Raw genomic sequence first — 27,912 nt, 5'->3', positions numbered from 1 at the left:
GCGACACGAGATGTGGGGTCAGCCAAGACAGGAGTTAGCTTCTGGATTCTATAGACTAATAAAATGCCATTATGGCAGAGGGTAAGATGTGATTGATTAAGGTAGATGACAAGTATTATTGTTGATTTATGTATATTGAAGATGATTGATTTAAAGCTAATGAAAGGCGAGACTAATTAATAGAAAACTTAATAATTAATCTGTTTTGAATTGTAAATGCCAGATTTTCATTAGAGATGTTTAGCTGCTCAATCTCAGAGCTGCCCTGACCCTTTGATAGTTTCTCCTAGCGGCTGATGGTCTAAATAAAAGCTATGTCTTTAAACTGCGACATTAGCTTCGTGAGTGTTGTACTGTATGAAGTTTAAGTCGTACCAGCCACAACGGAAACTCCCCATAGGTGGCTTCCCCATGCCCATGAATGGGTGGGAGGATCCCCTGGAAGTTTCCCATGTCTGTGCAGGAAATCTTTTTCTTATCTTTTATTTTTCTTCAGATCGGGGCACCCTCTTTAAAGGAAGCCCTGATCTTTTGAATCTCAATGTTGCTAGCAGGGCAGGCTCATTCCACCATGATGTTATGGCACCACATGTCAAAAAATATGATGCTGAAAGCAGGCTACACCACTCTTCCTGACTAAGTTGACACTTAATCAAAAAAAAGGAAAATTCCGCCCATTAACTCTGTTTCTTGCTCCGCTGATGCTGTTGGACCTGCTGAGCTTTTCCAGCACTTTCTGGTTTTATTCCATATTTAACAGCCCACTTCAGGTCCATTCCTCTGGTCATTCTACCAGCAGTGGAGCAGTCCCTCACATAGTGGGTGACCACCACCTTCATGGAGGCGGCCTTTCTGTGGCAGCCCAGGAGAACATCAGAGCTGAAGAATCCATGGCCCAAAGAGAGAGCTGCGGGCAAGGCTGCTAATGTGATCCCTTCAATCTTTAATATTTAATCTATCTCTTCATCTTTATGTTCTCCTAACTGCCTCAGTAGTGCCCATCATATTCGGTGAGGGTGCTGAGGTTCTAACGCTGCCAATCCTCTGATTGGGCTGACAGCGTCAACGCCTTAGCTGCCATCCTACAGGCAGCCAATTAGGAAACAACTTCTGGGAAAATAGCTAAATCGGCCTCACTGTGGGCAAGTATAGGATTGGAACCCACATTTTTGCATGAAGTCTATGGTACAATTGTACGTTTTATTATAAGGATTTTGTAAACAGCTTGTTTTGGAAGGATAACATGAAATATACACCACTTCTGTTTTCCTGCTTTTTCCCATTTCCCACACGATTACAATTAACATTTAAAGTGCTGGTGCTCATCATTTCTCACTCTTATGGTTCCATAAAACTCCCTCCATATTTGTTTTTTTTCAGAACTTTAATGAGAAGCTCACAGAAAAGGGAAACATTTTTCTCACAAGCACACTCCTCTGTCAGAAATCCTGAACCAAGACATCACTTGTTAAGAAAATCAAGATTGCATTTCTAGGTAACAATTCACATGGAGAAAAACTGCAGCAGGCGACGGTGCAGAGGGACCTCGGGGTCCTTGTGCATGAGTCGCAAAAACCCAGCTTGCAGGTGCAGCAGGTGGTCAGGAAGGCGAATGGGATGCTGGCCTTCATAGCGAGGGGGATTGAATATAAAAGTAGGGAGGTCTTGCTGCGGCTATATAGGGCATTGGTGAGGCCGCAGCTGGAGTACTGTGTGCAGTTTTGGGTGCCGTACTTACGCAAGGATATTTTGGCCTTGGAGGGAGTGCAGAGGAGGTTTACTAGGCTGATGCCGGAGTTGAGGGGGTTGAGCTATGAGGAGAGGCTGAATAAACTAGGCTTGTACTCGTTAGAGTTTAGAAGAATGAGGGGAGATCTCATTGAGACGTATAAGATGATGAATGGGATGGATAGGATAGAGGTGGAAAGACTCTTCCCGCTCAGAAAGGACAGTAGGACTAGGGGGCACAGCCTCAAAATAAAGGGGGGGGGCGGTTTAGAACGGAGTTGAGGAAGAACTTCTTCACTCAAAGGGTGGTGAATCTCTGGAATTCTCTGCCCGTTGAAGTGGCGGAGGCTACCTCGCTAAATATTTTTAAGAAGCGGGTTGATGGGTTTTTGATAAGAGAGGGGATTAAGGGTTATGGGGAGAGGGCGGGAATATGGAACTGAGCCACGACAGATCAGCCATGTTCTTATTGAATGGCGGGGCAGGCTCGAGGGGCCAGATGGCCTACTCCTGCTCCTATTTCTTATGTTCTTATGTTCACAAACGATCTCAATAATGGGGTTCCACATGAATATAGAATCTGCAGTGAATGAAAGTTATCATTCATGCTATAGAAGCTTAACTAAATGACAGGAATATAAGATAGACTAGAAAACACAATTGTACTTTAAAAGTGATATGAAGCTACTGCTATAATTAGACAACAAAACACGTACCATTGAATATGGAAAAAGTTAATGAACTTGCAGAAAATTTGATCTGAAAATAAATATCCAAAATCTGCTGTCATGAATCCATCAAAGCACAACTGAAACCTCAACATGGCACCAAACAAAAATCAGAAGATAATGCTGATTGGACGATTGCAACTAATACATGACTAAACTTGCTTCAACAATATGAATACATTATAGTATAGAATATGGAAAAGATAAGACTATTTGTCAATCTCAAGATTCATATATGCAGCATGTTTGATCTATAACTTTTTAAATGAACCAGGATTGTAGTGATTATTAGTGTTACCGAACCAATCATAATGCTAATTATAAATGACTGTAGATGTCGTCATTTTTTTCTGCCTCCCCATATACAAAAAGACTAAGGCCAGAATTCTCCAGCCATTCACACCCCACAGCCACTGCCAGTAAGAATGGAGAATTTTACCCAGAGAGTGGTGATGGTCTGGAATGTACTGCTTGGGAAAGTCGTAATGGCAAGTTGCCTCGCTTAAAAAAATACCTGGATAAGCATTTGGCTCTTCATAACATTGAAGACTATGGGCCAAGTGCTGGTAAATGGGATTAGGTGGGAGGTCAGGTGTTTCGCATATGTTGGTGCAGACTCGATAGGGCAAAGGGCGTCTTTTGCAATATATGATTCAATGAGAATTTGGTGTTCCGCCAAATCTCCATTCACTGCAGTGGGACCAGAAATCACAGCTGCAGGCGAGGTCGGAGAATCCAGCTCTAAATATCATCTTCAAAGTGAGCATGTTCATTGTTACTGTAAGAAAATGGGTTTATGAAGGTACTTTGAGGGATTAGATATTGAAGAGTTAAATGACCTAAACTTTTTGGTAGAATAATTAATTGTCTGCAAAGTTTACAGCTTTTGGACTCTCAGGATAATGAAGAATCAGAACTGCCCTTGTTATCGTAAAATCTCATTACTATTGCAAAATCTTTTATTTCTCCTGTCTGCAGGAAAGCTCTGAGACCTTTTGATGTTTGTTGAAATACAATCATTTATAATTCCCTTTTACTAATTATCAACACTATGCTTTAGCAGATTGCAGCTTAATATTAAAGTTGATAGTCTGTTAATTTATTACTTTACTTGTATTTTATATCTGTCAAAGTTAGGGAAAAGAATGTTAAAAGCCAGATTTTATTTACAATAAGAATGCTTGTTATCTCCAAGTTCTTGGGTCGGTGTGGTGATTTGTGATGGTTGTCTTGTTTAAGGGCAACACAGCAGATCATTTAGCTTGGGTAACCAACTGGGGTGGTAATCAACCTTGGAGTGGAGTCATCTCTTAGGCAGAAGATACATAGGGAACCAGGGGTAGCCATATGGCTGCTGTTTTCTTATTAATAAATATTCTGTGTGTCCATAAATGAAGTCTGTGAAAGTGCATCATTACAGTTGAGTCATCTACATAGAAACAAAATACAAAATAGCTTGTGGTAAAGTTTAAAAGGGTGAAATCTGAGCCCTGTGTTTGACTACACAACTTGCTGTGCCTACAATTAGAAAGATTTCATGGCGATTCCCAATTTTGAGTGTTTCACTGAAGGTTTGCATTATTCTCGGTGTAGAAGGGCCACAATGAGCACCAGGCAGGTGTAGACAAATATATGAGCAGAGGGGATTGGGAATGTACCACACCTTTTATCCCAGGGGCAATAACTGGTAATTCTCAATTCCTTTTAGTAATCTGTTGTTGGAATATTGTAGTGTCCGAGTCTCACTAATGCTTAAATAAAATCATAACTGTTACCAATATGAAGTCAGTTTTAAATTGTTGAATAAACAGTGTAAAGAACTTCAAATTTATTGCATTTCATATTTGAAAATGTTCTCCCATATGATTTTAACAAGTTAACTTATGCTACAAAGCCATTGCTCATCTCAGAAACACATACAATAAATAATCTTTTGCAACCAATTAAATATTCAAAAATGGGTAATTTTGTTTTGTTATTTTAATTAGTCTTTTTTCTAATACAGCAAACCGTTTCTTTGACAGTCTTAGACAAAAATTATTAGTCAATTTATTATTTTTAATAAATAGAAATATTGCATTGTTATTGAATGTAATGGTTATCATAAACTGCTAACTGCTTACTGACAACTGAACTGACGAGATATAAGCACAGCATCCAAAAAATAGGCAAATAGGCCGGAATTTTCCCCCCAAAAAATTCTGAGTGTTGAATTTGTGGGGAAATTGGAGTAATTCATGCTGTTTTTTTCAGTGGGAGTTCACACTAGAATTTCCCACATTGTGCACTGCAGAGGCTGACATCATGAATATCATTGGATTTCAGGGGAGCAGGGCCTATTCCCACCCAGGAGGCTGAAACCAGCGGGCCTCTGTGCATGCACAGTGGGTCCAAACTACCATCCTCCTATTTGCTGACCAGCTCAATATCAACAATGTGCTTTGCACATGGTCAGTTCAAAAGTGGATCACACAGGCCCACTTTTCACTTGCTCCACTATGTAGCCAAAACTGTCTCAGCAGCTGAGGATTAATGAAGTTTTAATGTTCATAAAGTGCATCAACTTCAGGCTTTCAATGTGGTGGCTTGGATTTTCCAGTTTTTCCAGCATAGGTCAGGTCGAATATATATTCTTTGGAAACATTCTGCTGGCTCCCTAGTCATCCATCTTACTCCATTATTTTCCATGGTAAGTGTATTATAGAGAGCCTAGATCTGGATGGGTGCACTACAATTAGAGGTAACTGACAAGACTACATAAAATGTTGTGGTTGCAGTTGTTTGTGCCATAAATCATATATGTTCACTGCACAGAAGGAGCCCATTTGGCTCATTGTGCTTGTGCCAATTCCAAAGTATTCCAAATTTTTCCAAATATTTTATTCTAGCTCCTCAGTTTCATGTCCTCCTCTGCTTCAAATGTTTTCCCACTTTCCTAAATAAATGCAATGATCTCTGCTTCAACAGCTCCCAATGACAAAGGCTTCAATTCTACAATACCTCTTTGCATAAAGGAATTTTCTGTAACTTCTTACCTTGCTCTAAGCGACAGTTTTAAATTGATGACCCCCACACCACCAGTTTCCTAACTAGAGGATATAATTTCCCTGGTCAATTCAACAAACTACTTCATAATCTTACAAAACCCTATTAAGTCTTCACTTAGGCTTTTCTTTTCCAAGCGAAATAGTTCTGGTATCTCAATTCTCTCCTGGTGGCATTTTTCACAGCTGAGCAACACAGCTAAAATGTCCACTGAAGCCAACATGTTACTATGACAATAGGCACATCCTGTAGAATCCCATTACTACTGTTACAAGTTGTATATGATCTTTTGTTATTCATCATTGCGTTTTTCAGCATTGTTTTCTGTTTTGTTAAAAAAAAAATGACTATACTGTTTTGCAAAATCTTGCCGCTCTAACTTCCCTAAAGTTCAGTGAGGATTATAAATCAGTGGCAAGTTTTTTCAAATTTCTGAAGTTTCAGTGAGTATCTATTATATTTATATGAAGTAGCTCCATCCTAGAACTCCAATGTGTGGCAATAAAGTTCAATTCCACATAAATTAAAATAATACAGGTTATTTTCCTATATTCTGGTACTGAGGTGATATCAGGGTTAAATAATCTATGTGAAAAGCAGAATGTGAACTCTGTTTAATATATATGGAACTGATGAATTAATTTCCTGTAAGATTGCTATTCCAACCTCATTTGAGACTCATTAACAATCACCACCCACACACTCAAATCCGTTAGCTGGGCGCTAGAAGCTTGCATCGCAAGAGGTAATAACAGCAGCTAGAGAGAGGAGGAGGTGACAATGACACCTGGAAGGAGGGAAAGAAAATGGGTTGGAACAGTTGAGTAATCGGCCTCAACTAGAGAAATTTGTTACTGAGTGAAGATTATGCAATCCGCTAGGAGCCGCCCATGGCTCTGTCAACTCCCCACTCAGGCACAAAAGATGAGGTGAATCAGTGCCTCATTTGACACCTCTGAATCTCTTTTAATAATAGTTTTGCATCCTCAGCATAAGAACATAAGAACATAAGTACTAGGAGTAGGAGTAGGCCATTTGGTCCCTCGAGCCTGCTCTGCCATTCAATAAGATCATGGCTGACCTTTTCATGGACTCTGCTTGCTCACCATAAACCTTAATTCCTTTACTGTTCAAAAACGTATCTACCTTTGCCTTAAAAACATTCAACGAGATAGCCTCAACTGCTCCATGGGCAGGGAATTTCACAGATTAACAACCCTTCCTCCTCAATTCAGTCCTAAATTTGCTTTTGAAGCTATGTCCCCGGTTCTGGTTTCACCTGCCAGTAGAAACAGCCTCCCTGCTTCTATTTTATCTATTCCCTTCATAACTTTATACGTTTCTGTAAGATCCCCCTTCATTCTTCTAAATTCCAATGAATATAGTCCCAATCTACTCAGTCTTCCCTCATAAGCCAACCTTTCAAGTCTGGAATCAATCTAGTGAATCTCCTCTGCCTCCCCCCAACCCCCTCCAGTGCCAGTACATCCTTTCTCAAGTAAGGAGACCAAAACTGCACAGTACTCCATGTGGGGACCCACAAGCACCTAATACAGCTGCAACATAACCACCCTGTTTTTAAACTCCATCCCCCTAGCAATGAAGGATAACATTCCATTTGCCTTTTTAATTACTTGCTGCACCTGCAAACTAATTTTTTGTGATTCATGCACAAGGGGGCCAAAGTCCCTGTGCACAGCAGCACGCTGCAACTTTTTACCATTTAAATAATAGTCCATTTTGCTGTTATTCCTACCAAAATGGATGACCTCACATTTACAGACATTGAATTCCATGTGCCAGACCCTCACCCACTCAGTCTTTTCATTCTATTGTCCTTTAATGTCCTTCCTATAATGGTATAATACTAAAATTGTGGCCCAAATAATGTTTTCTATCAATTCATCAGTACATTGTCACTCTTGTGGTCAATACCCTATTTGTAAAACCCAAAGCCTTTTTCTTGTAGTTGTGTCAACCTGCATTTGGCTTTTCAGTTAATTATGTACATGAACTTCTAAGTCGCTCTATGCCTCAGTGTCTTTTCATTTGTTATATACTCCCATTCTTGTTTTTTTTTCTTTAAAGACACATTCATTCTTCCACATTAAACTATGGCTGTATTTGGTCTGCCCAATCTGCTAATATGCCTTAGTAATGTTAATGCAAAGTTTTTCTCCTTAGTTAGTATGGGCAATGATGGGAAAATTTCAATTACAAATGCTTTTGAAAGGCGTTTGAACTGACCATGCACAATGATTGAACTCCCCCAAAAGATCAGTCTAATATGAAGTTAAATTTAAGTTTCATTCATATTAGTAACTTAATTTACAAACAACCAAAACATATGGACTCCATTGAAAAAAGGGACTTATTTTAGGTCGTCTTTAATATGTACTTGTTCTTAAAATAGTTAAATGATTGAACAAAGTTTTAATAGTAAACTGGATTTGGATTTTTTGAAAATTCTACTTTTCTTCAGCGTCTCCCAAGATCAACACTTATTCTACACTATGACAAGATCCTGCCGCATCCAAGTGCCATATACCAACAAATCTCCCCAAATTATTTAAATAACTTTGAGCCTGCAAGCCTAAAGAGAATTGGGGCACATCTTTGCACTGCCAGAATTTTTACCATGCTGCATTTCTGTTACAAATGAGCAAAAGATCTAGGTTTGTGTATACAAGCCACTAGGTTGATCTATTTCACAGCTTGTGGCCAAACCCAACAACACAAGAATGATGACATTCTATGTGCCACATCTAGTCATTTTACAAGAAAAATATATTTATTATTCTTTGAAAAACCCATTATGTGTTTCTTTGTATCATTACTGTAATGGAATATATATAAGTAATTAGGAAAATAAATGTAAATACATTGTATCATTGTTAGAAATTATTGTTAACATTATAAATGAATGACTGCACTCATCTTTCTTTTCTGTTCACTATTTTGTTGCAGATGTTAACTTGTTTAAGTGGGTTAATATCTCTACTCTCAAGAACAAAAACAATAGGAGCATGAGTAGACAGTACAGCCTATTGAGGTCTTTCATTTAACATGATCATGGCTGACCTTGGGATTCAACTCCACCTCCCCACCCACTCCCCATACCCCCTGAAAGGCATAAGAACATAGGAGCAGGAGTCGGCAATTCAGTCCCTCGGGCCTGTGCCACCATCCAATATAATCATAGCTGATCTCACCTCAGCCCCAAATCCACTTTCCCGCCCATTGTCCATAACCCTTCAATCTATTACTAGTTAAAAATCTAATCTCCTCCTTAAAGTTACTCAATGTCCCAGCATTGGCCACGCTGTGGGGTAATGATTGACAGATTCACAACCTTTTAAGAGAAACAGTTTCTCCTCATCTCTGTTTTAAATCTGCTCCCCCTTATTCTAAAACTGTGACCCACTTGTTCTTGATTGCCACAAGAGGAAGCATCCACTTTACATTTACTTTGTCAATACCTTTTATCATCTCATATACATCAGTTAGAACTCCTCACATGCTTCAACTCTGAAGAAAATAAGGCCAAAACTGCTCAATCTCTCTTCATAAGACAAACCCCTCATCTCTAGAATCAATCTAATGAACCTCTTCTGAACTGCTTCTAATGTCACTTCACCCTGCCTCAAATAAGGGAACCAAAAGTGTATGTAGCGCTCCCAGTGCAATTTCACCAATGCCTTGTATAGCTGCAGCAACATGTCCTTACTTTTACACTCTATTCCTTTAGCTATAAATGCCAAAATTCTATTTCTTTTTCTTATTACTTACTGTACCTGTATTTTGTGATTCATGCACAAAGACACCCAGATTCCTCTGCACCAAAGCACCCCACAGTCTCTCTCTCTATTTAGATAAAAGTTGCCTTTCCATTTTTTTGAGCAAAACGAATAACCTCATACTTATCCACGTTAAACTCCATCTGCCACAATTTGGCCCATTCACCTAACCTATCTATATCCATTTGTAAATGTTGTATTTCCTCTTCGCAACTTACTATCCCATCTATTTTAGCATCATCTGCAAATTTAGCTGAAGTACTTTTTATCCATGTATCCAAGCCATTAATACAGATTGTAATAGTTGAGGCATGAGGACCAAATCCATTAATTACATCTTGCCAATCAAAAAAGACCCATTTATCCTTACTCTCTTGTTTCTGTCAGGTACTCAGTCTTCTTTCCAAGCCAATAATAAATTACCCCTCACCTCATGTGATCTGAACTTGCGTATGAACCTTCTGTGCGGCACCTTATCAAACATCTTCCTGAAGTCCAAATATACTACATCACAGGATCCCCGTTATCCACTTGGCTTGTTACATCTTCAAAGAACTCTAACAAATTAGTCAAACATGACTTGCCCTTCATAAAACTATGCTGACTCTGATGGATTGCGTTTTAGCTTTCTAAATGTCCTGTTATTATTTTCTTAATAATGATTTTAACAATTTCCCAACAACTGATGTTAAAGTAATTGGTCTATAGTTTCCTACTTTCTGCCTCCTTCCCTTTTTGAATAAGGGTGTTACATGAACATCTTTCCAATCCAATAGAACTTTTCCCACATCCCACAACCAATCAATCCACCATCTCAGCTGTCACTTCCTTTAATATCCTTGAATGTAGGCCATTAGGCCTTAGGGACTTGTCTGCCTTCAATCCCAACAGCTTGTTGAGTACTATTTCCCTAGTGATGTTGATTTTTCCTCCCTTTCTATTTCCTCTGCATCACCTGTTATTATTGGGATGGTGCTCGTGTCTTTCACTATAAAAACTGAGGCAAAATATTGATTTAACGTCTCCATCATTTCTGTGTTCCCCACTATTAACTCCCCAGTCTCATCCTCCAAGGGACCAACATTCACTTTAGCTACACTCTCCCCTTTTATATACTTATAGAAACTTTTGCTATCCTTGCTTACATTTTTTGCTAGTTTTCGTTCATGATTTACCTTTGCTCTTTTTATTACATTTTTAGTTACTCTTTGATATTGATCTTTAAAAGTTCCCAATCTTTCGGCCTGCCACTGGCCTTTGCAATATGGTATGCCTTAGTTTTTGTCTTTATGCTATCTTTAATTTCCTTGTTCAGCCATGGATCTTTTCTCTCTCTTGTAGTCTTTCTTGCTCTCTGGTATACATTTTAGTTGGGAGGAATAGAAAGTATTCTTTCTGTTTGCATCACAGCTTGGTATGGCTCCTGCTCTGCCCAAGACAGCAAGGAACTACAAAAGGTCATGAATGTAGCCCAATCCATCACGCAAACCAGCCTCCCATCCATTGACTCTATCTACACTTCCCACTGCCTCGGCAAAGCAGCCAGCATAATTAAGGACCCCGTGCGCCCTGGACATTCTCTCTTCCACCTTCTTCCTTCGGGAAAAAGATACAAAAGTCTGAAGTCACGTGCCAACCAACTCAAGAACAACTTCTTCCCTGCTGCTGTCAGATTTTTAAATAGACTTATCTTGCATTGAGTTAATCTTTCAGAATGCAAATGTTGCACTCCAGTTTCTTGCCCTCATCAAACAGAACTTCGAATTCTACATACGATGATCACTCTTTCCTAGAGGATCCTTAACTATGAGGTAATTAATTAATTCCTGCTCATTACACAATACCAAATCTAGAACAGTCTGCTTTTTGGTTGGTTCCACAACACACTGCTCCAAGGAACAATCTCTTAACAAATCCAATTAACTTTCCCTTGAGGCTACCCTTGCCGGTTTGATTAATCCAGTCTATGTGTATATTAAAATCATCCATGATTATTGCTGTGCCTTTCTTAAAAACCCCTGGTCTATACTGTACCCCACTGCACAGCTACTGTTTGAGGACTTATAGATTACCCCCACCAGATACTTCTTTCTTCTGCTATTTCTTATTCCTACCGATACTGATTCCACATTTTGATGTCCAATGCTTATATCATTTCTTAATTCAGCACTAATCTCTTCCTTCACTGGCAAAGCTATACCACCTCCTTTTTCCTTTCTGTCCATCCTTCTGAAATACTGAGTACCCTTTCATATTCAATTCCCAGACGTAGTCTTCTTGTAACCATGTTTCAATAACCGCCACCAAATCATCCCCCATTTGACTCCAATTGCTATTGACTCATTAATTTTGAGGCCAAAAGCTTCTCCATCCCAACCTAAACTATAATCAACCACAACCCTCTGGGGTCAAAAATTCCAAAGATTCACAACACTTTAAGTGAAGAAATTTCCCCTCAGCTCAGTCCTAAATGGTTGACCTTAATCCTGAGTATGTGCCTGCATTCTAGATTCCTCAGCCAGAGGAAATAACTTTTCAGACACCATCCAGCCAAGGCCATCCAAAATCTTGTATGTTTCAATGAGACCACCTCTCAGGGTGGTAAGTGGCTTAGAGAAGAAAATTGAGGTTAGATGTTCTTGTGTATCTTTCCTGATGATAAAGTTTTTCTTCCAAACTCCAGAGAATATAGGCCCAATTTTCTGTTAAAATGGCAAAGGAAATAAAGTGCATTCCTTTTTAATATCAACAACAGTAAATTTGAAGCTCTTGAGTATATTTTTAAAGCATAATTCACCCAATTGTGGATGATTCATAATCAAGTAACGGCAATGGGTTGCTGTGATAATTTTTTTAGCTATAAAACCACAAATCTCTGAGACCATATCAATCGACTTTTTAAAGCATTTATCTTTGTCAGTTCTTCCACAGTTCTAGTTGGATTGTTTCCTTATGTTCTATTCTTTTATTCTTGAAATATTTGAATATTGGGATTAAAATTGTGCATTTCCATGCAATGCAAGCATTACTAAATAATATGAACAGCAACTAAACAGCAGCAAGTTAAAATCAAAGCTGTTGAAGGAAACTGGGGACAACCTCTAAAGCTCCATATAATTTCCTTGATGTAAAAGCAACAAAACTCAGAAATATAATGCATTACTTAATATTTCAAATCAAATATGCTTAGAAGCTTTTAACATATGGGAAGAACATTATGGTAAGTATGCAGGGTGAGTAGATATGTGAAAATTGCTTACTTGTAACAAGTACAAGGAGTATATAGCCCATTTCAGTACACAACCTGTTAACTATAACTAAATATGAATTTCCCATCTGAACTTAAACCTTACCAATTGTTATGTTTTCACTATGCAATTCTTACACTAATCACCTGCTGATGTCCAGTAAATTAATCAATTTAAAGTTTTACTGCGTGGATGACTCATCTTTGAATATTCACTTGGAAAGGGTATCATTGAGCAGCTTTTTCATAGGTGTCATTGCTAAAAATGTGGCCAATATAATGATATCTGAAGAAGGTAATGCTTTGAAATTTTCTGATTTCTCTTTAACTCAACTTTCCCTTCTCTGTCATTGGCCACCACATATCGCCTCTAGCTGAATGAATAGGATCTGGACTCAATCCTGTTCTGTGAATAGCAACTGGGAGGAATTATTCGGGCAGCGTGAATTCAACATTATCAATTTTTCCTGTCTCAAAGACAGAACAGCTAGCACTGGCGAACATGAAAAGGGTCAGCCAAGTAAAGCAAACAATTTGAGATCCTGATATAAAATCAGAAAATGCTAGAAATACTCAGCAGGCCTGGCAGCATCTGTGGAAAGTAACAAATTTAACACTTCAGGGTTTTTTAATTATCCATCCCTAATTGACCTTGAGCTAGTGGTAATGAGCTGCCTTCTTGAATCGCTGTAATCCACACAGTTGAGGTACACCCAAAGTCCTGTTAAGGAGGGAGATCCAGGATTTTGACATGACAGTGAAGGGACAGCAATATATTTCCAAGTCAGGATGATAACTGGCTTGGAAAAGAAAACCGAAGTATTGTATTCTCATGTATCTGCTGCCTTTGCCCTTCCAGATGATAATAGTTATGGTTTGAAGGAGCTTTGATAAGATCCTGCAATGCATCTTGTGGATGGTACATAGTGCTGTTACTGTGCATTGGTAGGGGAGGGGGTGAATTCTTACAGATGGGATGCCAAACATTTGGGCTGCTTTGTCCTGGTGTTGAGCTTCTTGAATGTTGTTACAGTTACATTCATCCAGGCAAGATTTCCATCACACTCCTGACCTGTACCTTGTAGGTGGACAGGCTTTGGTCAGTTAGGAGATGAGTTACTCACTGCAGGATTCCTAGCTTCTGGCCTGTTTTTATAGCCAGAGTATTTATGTAGCTGGTCCAGTTCAGTCTCTGGTTAATGGTAACTCCCATGATGTTAATAGTGGGGACTTCAGCAATGACAATGCCATTGAATGTCATGGGATAATGGTTAGATTCCCTCTTACTGGAGATGGTCATTGCCTGGCACTTGTTTGACACAAATTTTACTCACCACTTGTCTTCCCAAGCCTGGATATTGACCAGGTCTTGCTACTTTTGGACTTGGATTGATTCAGCATTTGAAGAGACACGAAGGACACTGAATGTTGTCAGTCATCAGTGAACATCCCTACTTCTGATCTTATGATTGAAGGAAGATCATGGATGAAACAGCTGGAGGGGGTTGATTCTAAGGCATTACCCTGAAAGTCAATAACCTTTTATCAGAAAGGTCACTGGATGAAAAGTCAATGACCTGAAAAGTTAATATTACTTCTCACTCAGCAGATGCTGCCAAACCTGCTGAATGTTTCCAGCATTTTATGTTTTTTTATTATTTCAGATGTCTAGCTTCCATCACATTTTGCTTTTGAGTTCCAAATAGATGTGGAGTTAAAACTTCAAAAATTTTAGTTATTAAACAAACAAGCAGTTTTTTCAGGGAGTTTACTTTGTACTTATTTGTGTATCTTTAAAGAATTGTTCCCTTATCAAATTCAGCTGCTGGAATATTTCACTTTCCAGATTAGTTGGTGATGCAGTACAAATATTCACATTTCCATTTTCAAAAACGTATATTGTGTGCTAAGCATAAATCAATAATACGATATTTTATTTTGTTGTCAATCAAGAGATTGTATTGTTATTTGTGTATAAACATGATAAAATACCTTGTAGGATACTTCACAATAATGATGCTGGTCTTGTATCTAAAATTCAATTGTGTATCATTATATGCTTATTTCACAGGATTATGGGCGGAGATTTCACAATTGGATGTAGCTAATGAATCAATTTGCTGACAAAATGTGTGATTCAAAATAACAGGAGGCTAAATAATAAATAAAGAAAAAATATGTACGGTCATTGCCAATTTTAAAACATATATCATATTTATTGCTCTGTTTAGAAAACTGTGATCAGAAATAATTTTTTTTTACAAATCCTTTAAGATGAATAAGAACATTAAATGGCTTTAATATGTTACCCATAATAGTCATAATATACACCTTTAATAGCCATTCTGAAACACCACTTAGAAAGGATTTATCTTAGAAAAAAGACTTAACATATAATTACATTTTATTATTTGTGTCAAGTAAATTAGATTTAGAAGTTAAGTAGTAAATTCAGGTCTTGTCTGAACTGCAGATCCTACCTCAATTACTAGCATTAGTGATACAGCACGACATGACCAGAAGATACCACCACAAATAAACACATACATTATTCACGCACCAATTAAAGAAGCTAAATGAACTTTGTTTTTTTTAAACTTATTCAATTTTTGTCAGAATAATACAATTGCTATTTGTATCGCGTTCTGAAGGTGGCAATTATTCCTCTATATTTTGAGGTCTACAAATGCAGTCAATTTTTTTTCATTACAAAATCCTATCGCACTTTAATAGCATTAGTACATTTTGGTACAAATCATAAAAACTCGAAGGATAGCTAAGTACACTGTAAATACCCTATTGCTCACTGTCTTCTAAACAAACACCATTCCCTCCGGGTTTCTTCTAAGCCAATTATATTTACCATCTGGAAAGGAAACAATTTACGGTAAATTATTTTTTTTTAACTTATCAGTCATAAATGAAATTACCAGGTTTTATAAACAAAGAAATAATCCGCTCTGGTAATATGATTTTAGAAACAACAAAATTAGATTCCAAGTTCCTTTCCATACAATTGCTTTGAACGTTTGTATCTCAGAAATGTAGAGGAAAAGGAAATCGTGAAAGGATAACGCGAGCGTCTCAAAAACGACTGATTCTTCAGTCAGTGTGTGCAACACAAAATGTTAATAAAGTCAAACAAGTCGTAAGATGGGGTAACGCAAGTATATCGATTGGCAAATGATAATGTTTAATGTGTGCCATATGTTTGGATACAAGAACTGCTCTAACGCCATCCTTTTTCCCATCATCGAACTCCAACGTTTCTTGTCATCAGTTACTCGCTGCCAAATATATAACTGGATCTCATTCCTTTTTTGTAAGAAAATATACATGGCTAGAAAACAAAACGTTTCAAACGCACTAGTTTGCACAGCTATTCATGCGAAACAGCCCCTTGCCTGAAGGTATAAACAACTGGTAAGAGGAAAGGGGCGGCATCACGTTCTCTGGAGAAAACCTTTGTATCAGATTTTTGTTGGGAACCAAATAGATGGTGACTTCGAACGAGCAGCATGCACAAACCACCTACTGAAATCAGTAAAATCCATCCAACTGTTCGTTCCTGAGACAAAAACACCATCCAGCATTGTCTTCCACTTCCAAATCCAGCCAATGGTGAATAAGTCTCTCGAGTCAAAAAGCAATATTTTAAAATTCACTCTCCCTTCAGAAATATCACAAGTGGGACATTCTTTATTTCCCGCAAAACTTACCCATTCGAGGAGGCGCACAAACCCCAGAGGCTCCTTGGCGATGCGAAATGTACCAGATGCTACAAGCTGGCGGAATAAAGTGCAGACAGAAAAAAAACATTATTTTGTTTTCTTCGGATGAAATGACTCCGGACAATTTTGCCGTCACTTTATTTCGCCGAATGCCGCTCGAAAACTTGTGTCTCTTTCCTACCTGGTTGATAATGTCCATCGCTGCAGCTGGTGTGAGTGTGGCGGTTGGTGCTGGGCACTCACAAGGAGCCGCTTGTTGACAGCTCCCGGTCCAACTCGCCCAAGGTCGGCACCTGCCGGAAAATGCCGAAGGCTGACGAAGCCCCCAGACGCAAGGCCCCCTCCGATTGGACACGCCGAGCTTTGCTCAGGCGACTCGAGCCGGAAGGGAGCGTTGCTCTCATTGGCTGGTGGCTCCGCCCCTCCCTCCCCCCGCAATTTCTATTGGACAGTCACTGTCAGCGCCCGTGTTGCCTTGGAGACGCTAGGTGCGCGTGAATCAGAGCTAGGCGCGGGACGGCATGGGCGCGCTGAAGTTGTTATCCTACAACAGGTGGTGCTGACGCTTTACCGCTTGATGTGGAGCTGCCTGGACAGAGTAAGAAGTCTCATAACGCCAGGTTAGAGTCCAAAGGGGTTTATTTGGTAGCAAACGCCACTAGCATTCGGAGCGCTGCTCCTTCGTCTGACGAAGGAACAGTCAGTTCCGAAAGGTGATGGCTTTTGCTACCAAATAAACCCGTTGGACTTTAACCTGGTTTTGTGAGACTTCATACTGATTTTACCACTTGACATGAAAAAAAACTTCTTAATGTTTACAAAGTGTGATGTGTTAATTTGAATATTTGTTTTGCTTTATTATTGTATTAGTATACTGTGAAAAGTATTGTTTCTTGCACATTATACAGGTAACGCATACTGTTTATGGAGAAGGAACATGGGGTGGCACAGTAGTTGGCATTGCTGCCTCACAGCTCCAGGGACCTGGGTTCAATTCCTGGCTCAGGATCACTGTCTGTGTGGAGTTTGCACATTTTCCTTGTGTCTGTAAGGGTTTCCTCCGGATGCTCTGGTTTCCTCCCATAGTCCAAAGGTGCGCAGGTTAGGTTGATTTGCCATGTTAAAAATTGTCCTTAGTGTCCTGAGATGCATAGGTTAGAGGGATTAGTGGGTAAATATGGAGGGATATGGGGGTACGGCCTGGGTGGGATTATGGTTGGTGCAGACTTGATGGGCCAAATGGCCTCTTTCTGTACTGCAGGTTTTCTATGAAAGGAGAGAGTGCAGGATGTAGTGTTACATTCAAAGCTAAGGTGTGAAGAAAGATCGACTTAATATGAGGTAGCTGGGGTGTGGAGAAAGATAAACTTAACATGAGACAGGTCCATTCAAAAGTCTGATGGCAGCAGGGAAGAAGCTATTCTTGAGCCAGCTGATGTATGATCTCAAACATTTGTATTTTTTTCCCAACAGAAGAAGGTGGAAGAGAGAATGTTTGGAGTGCGTGGGGTCCTTGATTATGGTGGCTGCAGTTTCAGCACCTGGATTTTGAAAATGGAGGAAGGTTTGTAGTGAAATTCCTCAATTGTTGGTGTTCGCACCCCTGTTCTGTCTGATGTGTAAACAACCCAGACTTTGGTGTAAAAGACACAATTTCAAAATTTGCAGATGGTAGAAAACTTGGAAATATTGTGAACCACGAGAAGAAGTGTATGACTTCAAAAGGACTTACAAGAGTGGTGGAATGGGAGGACAAGTGGTGAATGATATTTAATGCAGATAATTGAGAAGTTATTTTAGTAGAAGCACACAGTGATTATATAAAATACAGGGTACAATTCTAAAGGGGGTGCCATAACAGAGGGACAAGGGTATATTCATGCAGAAATCATTAAAGATAGCCAGACAGGTTGAGAGTGCATTTAATGAAATATGTATTATCCTGAGTTTTAATATTAGTAACATAGAGTTCAAGAGCAAGAAACATTTCCTTGCCCATTTTGACCTGAGCAGTGAGACTTAATGGGGTCTAGAGCCAGTGTTGAGGATTTCTTAGCAACCAACATTGCCCATCTTTCCCATTCCCCCCCATAGCAGTATACCAATGTAGCCTCACTGTGTTTTCCTGCCAATGGGCCAGGACTTATACAGCAATGAGTTTTGGAGAAATCTGGAAGGTTGATTAATAGGGAGTATGAATGACAGTGTCAGGTACTCCTTCACTAGGCTGGCACCAGACCCAAAATGTTAGTACGGAAAACTGCGCAGAGCTGACTGAGCAGAGCATGACTTTGTCACATCCTGATTCAATACTTAGGGTGTAGCTAAGTAGTCAGTCATTTTTTTCTGTTTCTTTCAAATAGTTTGATAGAGCTGATTGGCTTGCTAGGCCAATTCAGAGAACAATTAAGAGTCAACCATGTTGGTGCGGGACTGGAGTCACATTGAAGACAGACCAGGTAAAGTTTAGAGCTTTCCTTCCCTAAAAGGCAGTAGTGAACAAATTCTTGGGGCCAGTGCTGTATATGGAAATCAGTATTAAGAAACGATGAGATTGCAAAATTATCAGATTTATTGCTGAAGTTTCTTTTTTTCCATTGCCACTGAAATGTTTAAAATATTTTTGTGGCAAGTACTTTCCGGTTGTTTGATTTTCTACCGCAGCTGCCTTGGTTCCACAATTGAAACTGCACAACATCTGTGCATTGTTTTGAAAGAAGAATAACAGTGGAATGATAGGTAGGCCAGCTTGCATCCCTACAGTGAAAATACACAGGCAGAACTGTACATACATTCAGTGTACAAGGAATAGTGCCAGTGCAGGTTTCGGTTCACCAGGTAAAATATTACAAAGTTATACTATGTACTGGTCAAGATAGTTGTGTCTAAACCAAGTGTTTATGCACTGGGAATATTTCAGGCTGGGGATGTTATGAATGTTAACCAATCAGCTGTGCGTAGATGTGTGAAGCAGGTCACAGTTGAATTGTTTGCTTGAGCATCACATCTAATTTCCCTCATGGAAAATAGACAGTTACACAATCAGACACTGCAGTGTTACAGACTGGCCAGATTCCTAAAGGTTCAGGGAATTGTGGTTCACAAGGATTCTATTTTTACAACATTCCTCATTTCGACAACCATCAGTACCAGATTGTGGAAGCAAATTTTTGCTTTCTGGACAGCCATCACATTGCCTTTCATTTTAGGTTAATCGTTTCACTGATATTGATCATGAAAAACAAATCTCAGAAATGTTCCTTAGGGATAAGGCTATCCTCCACAACCACAGCCTTTGATATCTCTGTGTCAATTCTGGATTCCAGCTGATTGCAATAATGACAAGATTATCAAGCACAATTGAGCTTTGACCTCCCCGGAGAGACTTACAATGAAACATACAGTGCCTGGGAACAAGACCCCAGCCATTGGGGAGCCCCATGCTAGCCGGTGACTTAGGGGCACCAATCTGAGCTTGAGAGCTCTGAAATTGCTGATAGGCTCATTTGTAGTTCTTGAACCACCAGTGGCAAAGCAACATAGGACTTTGGTGGAGTCCCTTTAGGACAGGAAAACACTGTGCAAGATCATTGACAGACTGGTGAATTTGGAGGAGAAAGGATCTCTGAAAATATTTTTTAAAAAGCAGCAATCCAGATAGCCAGGCAGGTACAAGCTTGCAATGGCCAAGCGAGAACAACAGCACAGGCTGCCAGTCTTTGAGGGGAGCCGTGGGGCGACTTGACCAGACCAGAAGCAAGGCTGAGAGGGCTTGTAGGCAACAAACTGAGGGTGAAGGCAAGATGAGGAGGCCAGCCAGGCAGTCAGTGAGTGATCCAGCACATTTCCCAAGTTCTTTGTTTTTGAGCAGAGGTGAGGTGTGAGGGCCGAGGACGCAACTGTGCTTGTTGAGGGGAGCAACAGGGTGACTTGGCAAGGTTAGAAAGGCTGAGGATGGCTGGTGGGCAATAAAGCAAGAATAAAAGCGAGGTGACTTGAGGCCAGACAGGAGGCGAAGCAGTCTGTGGGTGAGCAAGCACATTTCTCAAAGTTGTTGTTGAGCAGACATGAGGTGCAAGGGCCAAGGAGGTGCCAGAGGTTGTTGAGGAGAGCAGCGGGGTGGCTCAACCAGGCCAATAGGGCTGAGGAGGGCTAGGCAATGAGCCAAGGGCAAGGTGAGAAGGCCAGATAGTCACAGAATTAGCTAGTGAGCAAGCAGAACATCTAAGCCATTGAGTGAGCAGGGGCAACTTGAACCCCAGCCAGGATTGAGGAGGGCTGGGCTACTGAGAGCAAGGCCAAGGCCATACCACAACCAGGCAGCCAGTGGGCCACTCAACAGTGCGGTCATCAAGTGAACAGGAGCAACTTGAACCCCAGGGCTGACAAAGACAAAACAAAGCCTGCTCTTTCAGAAAATGCATTCATTAAAATCAAGAAAGATCAGTCAATATGAAGGGACACTATCAATCTGGCAGTCAAAAGTACAGAAAATTGAAGGAGAGGCAAGAGGATGAAGCTCGGCAAAAACACTAATTTTTCATTTACTTTAGAAATTTTGAAGCATTGAGCAGTGCACATACCGCGCATTCATCCTCATCCACCGAAGGTATGGGTGAATTATCTGATGACTTTGACTTGCCAACATACAGAATTTGAGCTTATTTAGATTTGTTTACTAGAAACGCAAGTAGGCTCACATTAACGCTGCAATGAAGTTACTGTGAAAACCCCCTAATCACCACACTCTGGCAACTGTTCGGGTACATCACATCACCCGAAAAATTTGAACAAGAAGTTCAGGAATAAGAAGAAGTGAACTCTGAAATGGGAATGGAAATATAAGATACTGCTGATTCTTCTGCTGCTAAAGTGAGGGAAGAAACCTACCCTGAAGACATTGTCTGATGGCCAAAATCTGTTTCATTGGGTATGATAGGATATTTTGTAGTAAATAAACCAGAAAATGTAGGTAATAATTGAGAAACAAGTTTGAGGTTGGAGGCTGAGATCAGGTTTATAAATCCCATTTTCTCAGGGTGAAGAGAAATGGGATGACAGTAATTAGAAGTTTTTTTTTAGAAACGTCTGAGGCAGTCTACTGTTCTGTTTGCAAATTATTCCCTGACCCTAGTAAAGGGAAACAAGCATTTCTGTGGTTTATAGTTTGAAAAGGTTATATTCGGTAGTGACAAGGAGCAAGAAAGAAGGGCCCTAGAAGGTTGGATATAATCTAAAACAAAACATCTTTTAAAAGTTTAATTTAAAGGGGTAAAACATGACAGGAGAACTCTAAGCCATAGTTTGCTTCTCTTACTTCATGTGGCAGGCTGGGGACAGTTCCAGTCCCCTGGGTCAGTATATGTGCAGGAAGTGTCTCCAGCTACAGCTGCTGGAAGCTTGAGTTTCAGAGCTGGGGCAGCGGCTGAAGACACTGTGGAGCATCTGTGAGTCAGAGAGTATTGTGGATAGCATGTATAGCGAGGTGGTCACACTGCAGGCTCAGACTTTGCAGGTGGAAGGGAATGGGTGACCACCCAACAGAACAAGGGAGATAAGCAGGTAGTGGAGAATCTCCTGCGGCCGTTCCCCTGCAAAGCAGATATACGGCTTTGGATACTGATGAAGGGAATGACCTCTCTAGGGAAAGCAGCAGCAGCCAAATTCATTGCATTATGGTTGATTCTGCTGCAGAGAGAAGGGGTAAAAAGTGTGCTGGTGCAATAGTTATAGGGGATTCATCTGTAAGGGGAATAGACAGGTGTTTCTGTGGCTGCAAACGAGACTCCAGGATGGTACATTACCTCCCTGATGCTATGGCCAAGAATGTCTGAGAGTGGCTGCAGAACATTCTAAAGGGGGAGAGCGAACAGCCAGAGGTCGTAGTACATGTTGATACAAACGACATAGGTAAAAAAAAGGGATGCGGTCCTGAAAGCAGAATACAGTGAGCTAAGAAGAAAGTTAAGAAATCGGACTTCAAAATTAGCAACGTCAGGATTACTACCAGTGCCACATGCTAGTCAGAGTAGAAATGACAGGACATATCAGATAAATAAATGGCTGAAGAGCTGGTGTAAGGGGAGGGTTTCAGATTCCTGAGGCATTGGGACCAGCTCTAGGGAAGGTGGGATCTGTATAAATTGGACAGGTTATACCTGGGCAGGTCTGGGACTGATTTCCCTGGGGGTAGTGTTTGCTAGTGTGATGGGAACCTATGTAAGGAGTCCGAGAAGGAGGGAGCAAGGACAAAATGTGGGGAGAAGATTCCAACTACATCAAAAATCAGGAAAAAAATTAAAAGGAAGGAGAACTCAGGAGATGTTATTAATGGAAGTGCTAAAATTCAAAAAGGTACAAAAATTAGCATAAGGGCACTTTATCTGAATGCTCGTAGCATTCAAAAGAAGGTAAATGAGTTGAAGGCACAAATCGTTGCGAATGAGTATGATTTGGTGGCCATTACAGAGACATGGCTGCAGGATGGTCATGACTGGGAATTAAATATCCAGGGGTATCAGACTGTTTGGAGGGACCGACAGAAAGGTAAGGGAGGTTGCCCAACTCTGATATTTAAGCTGACTTCAGGGCGGTAGTGAGAGATGATATAGGTTCTATGGAAAAAATAGGTTGAATCCATTTGGGGGAAAATTAGAAATAATAAGGAGAAAAAGTCACTGATAGGCTTGGTCTATAGGCCATCAAATAATAACATCGTATGGAGCGAGAAATAAACAAAAAAAAGCTCATTCATGTAAAAATGGTACAGCAATTATCATGGGGGATTTTAATCTACATAATCAGTTGATCAAACCAAATCAGTTAAGGCAGCCTTGAGGAGGAGTTCATAGACTGTATCCACAATAGCTTCCTTGAACAGTATGTAATGGAACCTATGAAGAAGCAAGCTATCCTAGATCTGGTCCTGTGTAATGAAACAGGAATAATTAATGATCTTACAGTTAGGGATCCTTTCAGAAGAAGCAATCACAGGATGGTTGAATTTAAAATATAGGTGGAGTGTGAGAAGGTAAAATCCAATACCAGTGTCATGTGCTTAAACGAAGGAGACTACAAAAGCATGAGGGAGGCATTGGTTAAGGTAGACTGGGAGCAAAAACTTTATTGTGGGACAATTGAGGAATAGTGGAGGACTTTCAAAGCGATCTTTCACAGTGTTCAGCAAAAGTATATACCAGTGATAAGGAAGGACTGTAGAAAAAGAGAAAATCAGCCACGGATATCTCAGGAAATAAAGGAGGGTATCAAATTGAAAGAAAATGCTTACAAAGTGGCAAAGATTAGTGGGAAACTGGAGGATTGGGAAATCTTTAAAGGTCAACAGAAAGCCACAAGAAAAGCTATTAAAAAAATGATGGAATATGAGAGTAAATTAGCTCAACATATAAAAATAGCAAAAGTTTCTACAAATATATAACATGAAAAAGAGTGACTAAAATAAATATTGGTCCTTTAGAGGATGAGAAGGGGGATATAATAACTGGAAATGAGAAAATGGCTGAGGCATTGAACAGGTATTTTATGTCGATCTTCGCAGTGGAAGACACAAATAACATGCCAAAATTGATGATAGAAAGGCTATGGCAGGTGAGGACCGAGAAACTATCATCACAAAAGAGGTAGTGTTGGGCAAGCTAATGGGGCTAAAGGTAAACAAGTCTCCTGGCCCTAATGGAATGCATCCTAGGATATTAAAAGAGATGGCGGAGGAAATAACAAATGCAACAGTGGTAATTTACCAAAATTCACTGGACTCTGGGGTGGTTCCCGCAGATTGAAAAACAGAAAATGTGACGCCACTGTTTAAAAAAGAAGGTAGACAAAAGGCAGGTAACTATAGGCTGGTTAGCTTAACTTCTGTAGTAGGGAAAATGCTTGAATCAAGGAAGAAATAACGAGACATTTGGATATAAATTGTCCCATTGGTAAGATGCGACATGGGTTCATGAAAGGCAGGTCATGTTTGACTAATTTGGTGGAATTCTTTGAGAATATTACATGTGCAGTAGACAATGGGGAACCTGTGGATGTGGTGTATCCAAATTTCCAGAAGGCATTTGACAAGATACTGCACCAAAGACTGCTGCATAAGATAAAGGTGCATCGTGTTACGGGTAGTAGCATGGATAGATGATTAGTTAACTAACAGAAAGCAAAGAGTGAAGGTAAATGGGTGTTTTTCTGGTTGGCAATCAGTGACTAGTGGTGTGCCTCAGGGATCTGTGTGGGGACCACAATTGTTTTTGATTTACATAGATGATTTGGAGTTGGGGACCAAGTGTACTGCATCAAAATTCATTGATGACAGTAAGATAAGTGGCAGAGCAAAGTGTGCAGAGGACGCTGAAAGTCTGCAAAGGGATATAGATAGTCTAAGTGAGTGGGTGAGGATCTGTCAGATGGACTACAATGTTGGTAATCCATTTTGTTAGGGATAGCAGCAAAATGGACTATTATTTAAATGGTAAAAAATTGCAGCATGCCGCTGTGCAGAGGGACCTGGGTGTCCTTGTATAGGAATCTCAAGGAGTTGGTTTGCAGGTGCAGCAAGTAATTAAGATAGCAAATGGAATTTTATCCGTCATTGCTAGAGGAATGGAGATTAGAAGCAGTGAGGTTATGTTGCAGCTTTATAACGTGCTGGTGAGGCTACACCTGGAGTACTGTGTACAGTTTTGGTCTCCTTACTTGAGAAAGGATATACTGGCACTGGAGGGGGTGCTGAATAGATTCTCTAGGTTGATTCTGGAGTTGAGAGAGTTGGCTTATGAGGAGAGCCTGAGAAGACTGGGACTATACTCACTGGAATTCAGAAGAATGATGGGAGATTTTATAGGAACATATATGACTATGAAGGGAGTAGATAAGATAGAAGCAGGGAAGTTGTTTCCACTGGCAGGTGAAATTAGAATGAGGGGGTATGGCCTCAAAATAAGGGGAAGCAGATTTAAGACTAAGTTGAGGAGGAACTTTTTCACACAAAGCGTTGTGAATCTGTGGAATTTCCTGCCCAGTGAAGCAATTGAGTCAATCTCACTGAATGTTTTTAAGGCAATGATAGATCAATTTTTGAACAGCGAAAGAATTAAGGGTTATGGTGAGCGGGCAGGCAAATGAGCTGAGTCCACAAAAAGATCAGCTGTGATCTTATTGAATGGTGCAGCAGGCTCAAGGGGCCAGATGGTCTACTCCTGCCCCTAGTTCTTGTGTTCTTGTGTTCTTATTTGTCAATGGGTATCTTAACAGGAGAAATGTTGCAAGACATCTTGCTGATCATGAAACTTCTAAAGCTCATGCTAAAACTAATTGTGTTTTCATTCAAAGATGAAATTATCTGGAAGAATTGATTCTGTGTTATTGGCTCAGTTTGAAAAGGAGTCCTCTGACTGGAGGAAAGTGCTGAGATGTGTTGTTGCCACAGTCAAACTGCTGTCTTCTTTGGGACTACCTCTAAGGGGACATGCTGAGTCATCATTGTCAACTTGAAGAAGTCGTTTTTTAGCCTGCCTTGAACATCTCAGTGAATTTGATGAGCTTCTCAAAGAGCAATTGAAACTTTTAACAGACAGAACCTACAATAACTTCATCAGTTTCATGGCAGAGTGGTTCAGAAACCAATTCACTAATGAAGTAAAAGATGCAAGATACTATTCCATAATAATTGATTCAACGCCAGATGTGAGTCATGTGGACAAATTAACATTAATTTTAAGATGTGACCAGAGATGGTGAAATTTGCGAGCAAATTTTCTGTTTTGTTTAGCTACAATCCCATACTTCTGAGTATCTGGGAACAACGATTTTAGAATTCATTGCAAATTTATGTTTGGACATCATGGACAGAGTTTTGATAATGCCACAAATATGGGAGGAAAATATTCAGGTCGACAAGCAAGACTAAACAATGCAAGCCCTTGTGCATTATTCACTCCATATTACAGGCACTCCCTGAATTTAATCCGCAATGCTGCGCTGAATCCTATGTAACCATACATTTTTTTGACTTTGTTCAAGACTTGTATGTCTTCTCTTCAGTTTCCCTGCTTTGGTGAAATATATATATATATGGTCCGTTTGTGCAGATGCTGTTTTGGCTTTGAAACTTTTGACACTCAGATATAGCTGCATCAAATACAGAAAAACCGTATGTGAAATCTGAAGCAAAATCCTTAACAGAGAAGTTTGAAAAGTACGATATTTTTGTTTTTACTGTTTTGTGCAGCTGTTTACTTCAAAGAATTAATGTCATCAGCAAATCATTGCAAAATGCTGATTCAGCTTTATTGATGTTAGCCTTGGTTAAATTTTTTGTCATGGAAGTTTCACTTGACCATAGTTTGATGGAAGCAGAGGCAATAAGATTAACAAACAAAAAAGGTCCCTCTCATGATGAGAAGCATACAAGACTTAGGAAATTTTTTTTTGATAAACTAAAGACAATTAAGTCACTTCAAAAGGGAAAGAGAAGATCATCGTTGAAACTATCAATGTTATTCATGACAATAATGGTGCAATTGTGGAGTAGATGTGAATCTCTAAAGAAAACTGTTGATTTATTTTACTTGCTTTTCAACAAAAGTTTGGATGAGAATGCTAAAAGCCACTACAGTAAAAATTAAGTGCATTTTACCATGAGGAGATAGACATACATCTTTTTGTAGATGAAGTGAAACAATTCGTTCATTTCATTGATTATGATGAGTTCTGTGCTTTGAGATCACCAGCTGATTTGTGCAGACTTGTAGATGATGGTTTGCAGGCCATCTTTCCAAAGGTGGAAAGCATTCTAAAAGTATTTCTAACAAAACTGGTCATAAATGCTTCCAGTGAATGTTATTTCTCTGTATTGAAAAGAGTGAAAATTATTTGTGAAATACGATGAGTCAGGAACATTTGTCAAGTTCAGTAATACTGATGATTAAAAGTACTTATGATGACGTCATTGTTGATTTTGTGAAGAAAAGGTGTAGAAAAGCTATTTAAATTGCCATGCCAACAAGGGCTAAAGCAAGAACATTTTTAAAATATGTCCCTCTTTCAAATTCTTTCGTTTAAATTCTGTTTTTCAAAAGGGACTATTATTTGCTGGTATGATATAAGTCTGCTGATCCCACGCAAACACCTCTAACTATCATCCCAAATTGCTCTCAAGACAAGCCTTCAGAAAGTCTTTTCTGGGACGAAGAACGGATCCTGCCAGAGACAAAGCCACACACTGATCATGGACTTGGACTGACTGGAATCCACTTGATTGGAGTATTTGCTCCCGCACTGGACTGGCTCATTCTGTCCTGCACTGACCTGTGCTGCAGTCATGTCATCGGCTGATTTTTCCATCTCATTGATCATCGAGATGGAAAAATCAGCCTCAAGACATACATTGCAATATTGACCATCTTTACCATGATTCTGAGAACAGGTAGGCTTGGGTTTCAATTCAGCATTTACAGCAGGTTTTTATAAGTTAAAAAGCAATAAAGCAGTGATCAATTTGAACATTTCCATGGCTTGCACCTTTGCATTCTGTGGGGTGAGGGTGGGCAGTCAGGGGGAAGTGACATCATGGGGCAGGGTGTTATGTCATTGGGGCAGGGCATAACATCACTGGGGAACAG

General features: G+C 39.8%; 1 protein-coding gene and 1 long non-coding RNA gene across 2 annotated transcripts in view; one reads left to right on the top strand and one right to left on the bottom strand.

The window, feature by feature from the left end:
- Positions 1–16,563, bottom strand: part of synpra (synaptoporin a) — a 331,543-nt gene extending 314,980 nt beyond the window's left edge. The window contains exons 1-2 of the mRNA XM_080183135.1: positions 16,458–16,563; positions 16,265–16,330 (exon numbers count right to left, since the gene is read on the bottom strand). Of these exons, the coding sequence (XP_080039261.1) occupies positions 16,265–16,330; positions 16,458–16,475 (84 nt within the window). The 5' untranslated portion in view covers positions 16,476–16,563. The remainder of the gene's footprint in view (positions 1–16,264; positions 16,331–16,457) is intronic.
- A 224-nt stretch (positions 16,564–16,787) lies between these two features.
- Positions 16,788–27,323, top strand: LOC145341371 (uncharacterized). Its single transcript, XR_013886363.1, has 4 exons — positions 16,788–16,829; positions 17,750–17,840; positions 18,640–18,735; positions 25,622–27,323. It is a non-coding gene; the product is annotated as an uncharacterized LOC145341371 (long non-coding RNA).
- The last annotated feature ends 589 nt before the right edge of the window (positions 27,324–27,912 follow it).

This window comes from Carcharhinus amblyrhynchos, chromosome 3 (genome assembly GCF_965287045.1).
Source record: "Carcharhinus amblyrhynchos chromosome 3, sCarAmb.v2.hapA, whole genome shotgun sequence".
Classification (NCBI taxonomy): domain Eukaryota; kingdom Metazoa; phylum Chordata; class Chondrichthyes; order Carcharhiniformes; family Carcharhinidae; genus Carcharhinus; species Carcharhinus amblyrhynchos.
Note: the sequence above shows the minus strand (reverse complement) of the source record. Positions and strands in the feature narration are given on the sequence as shown.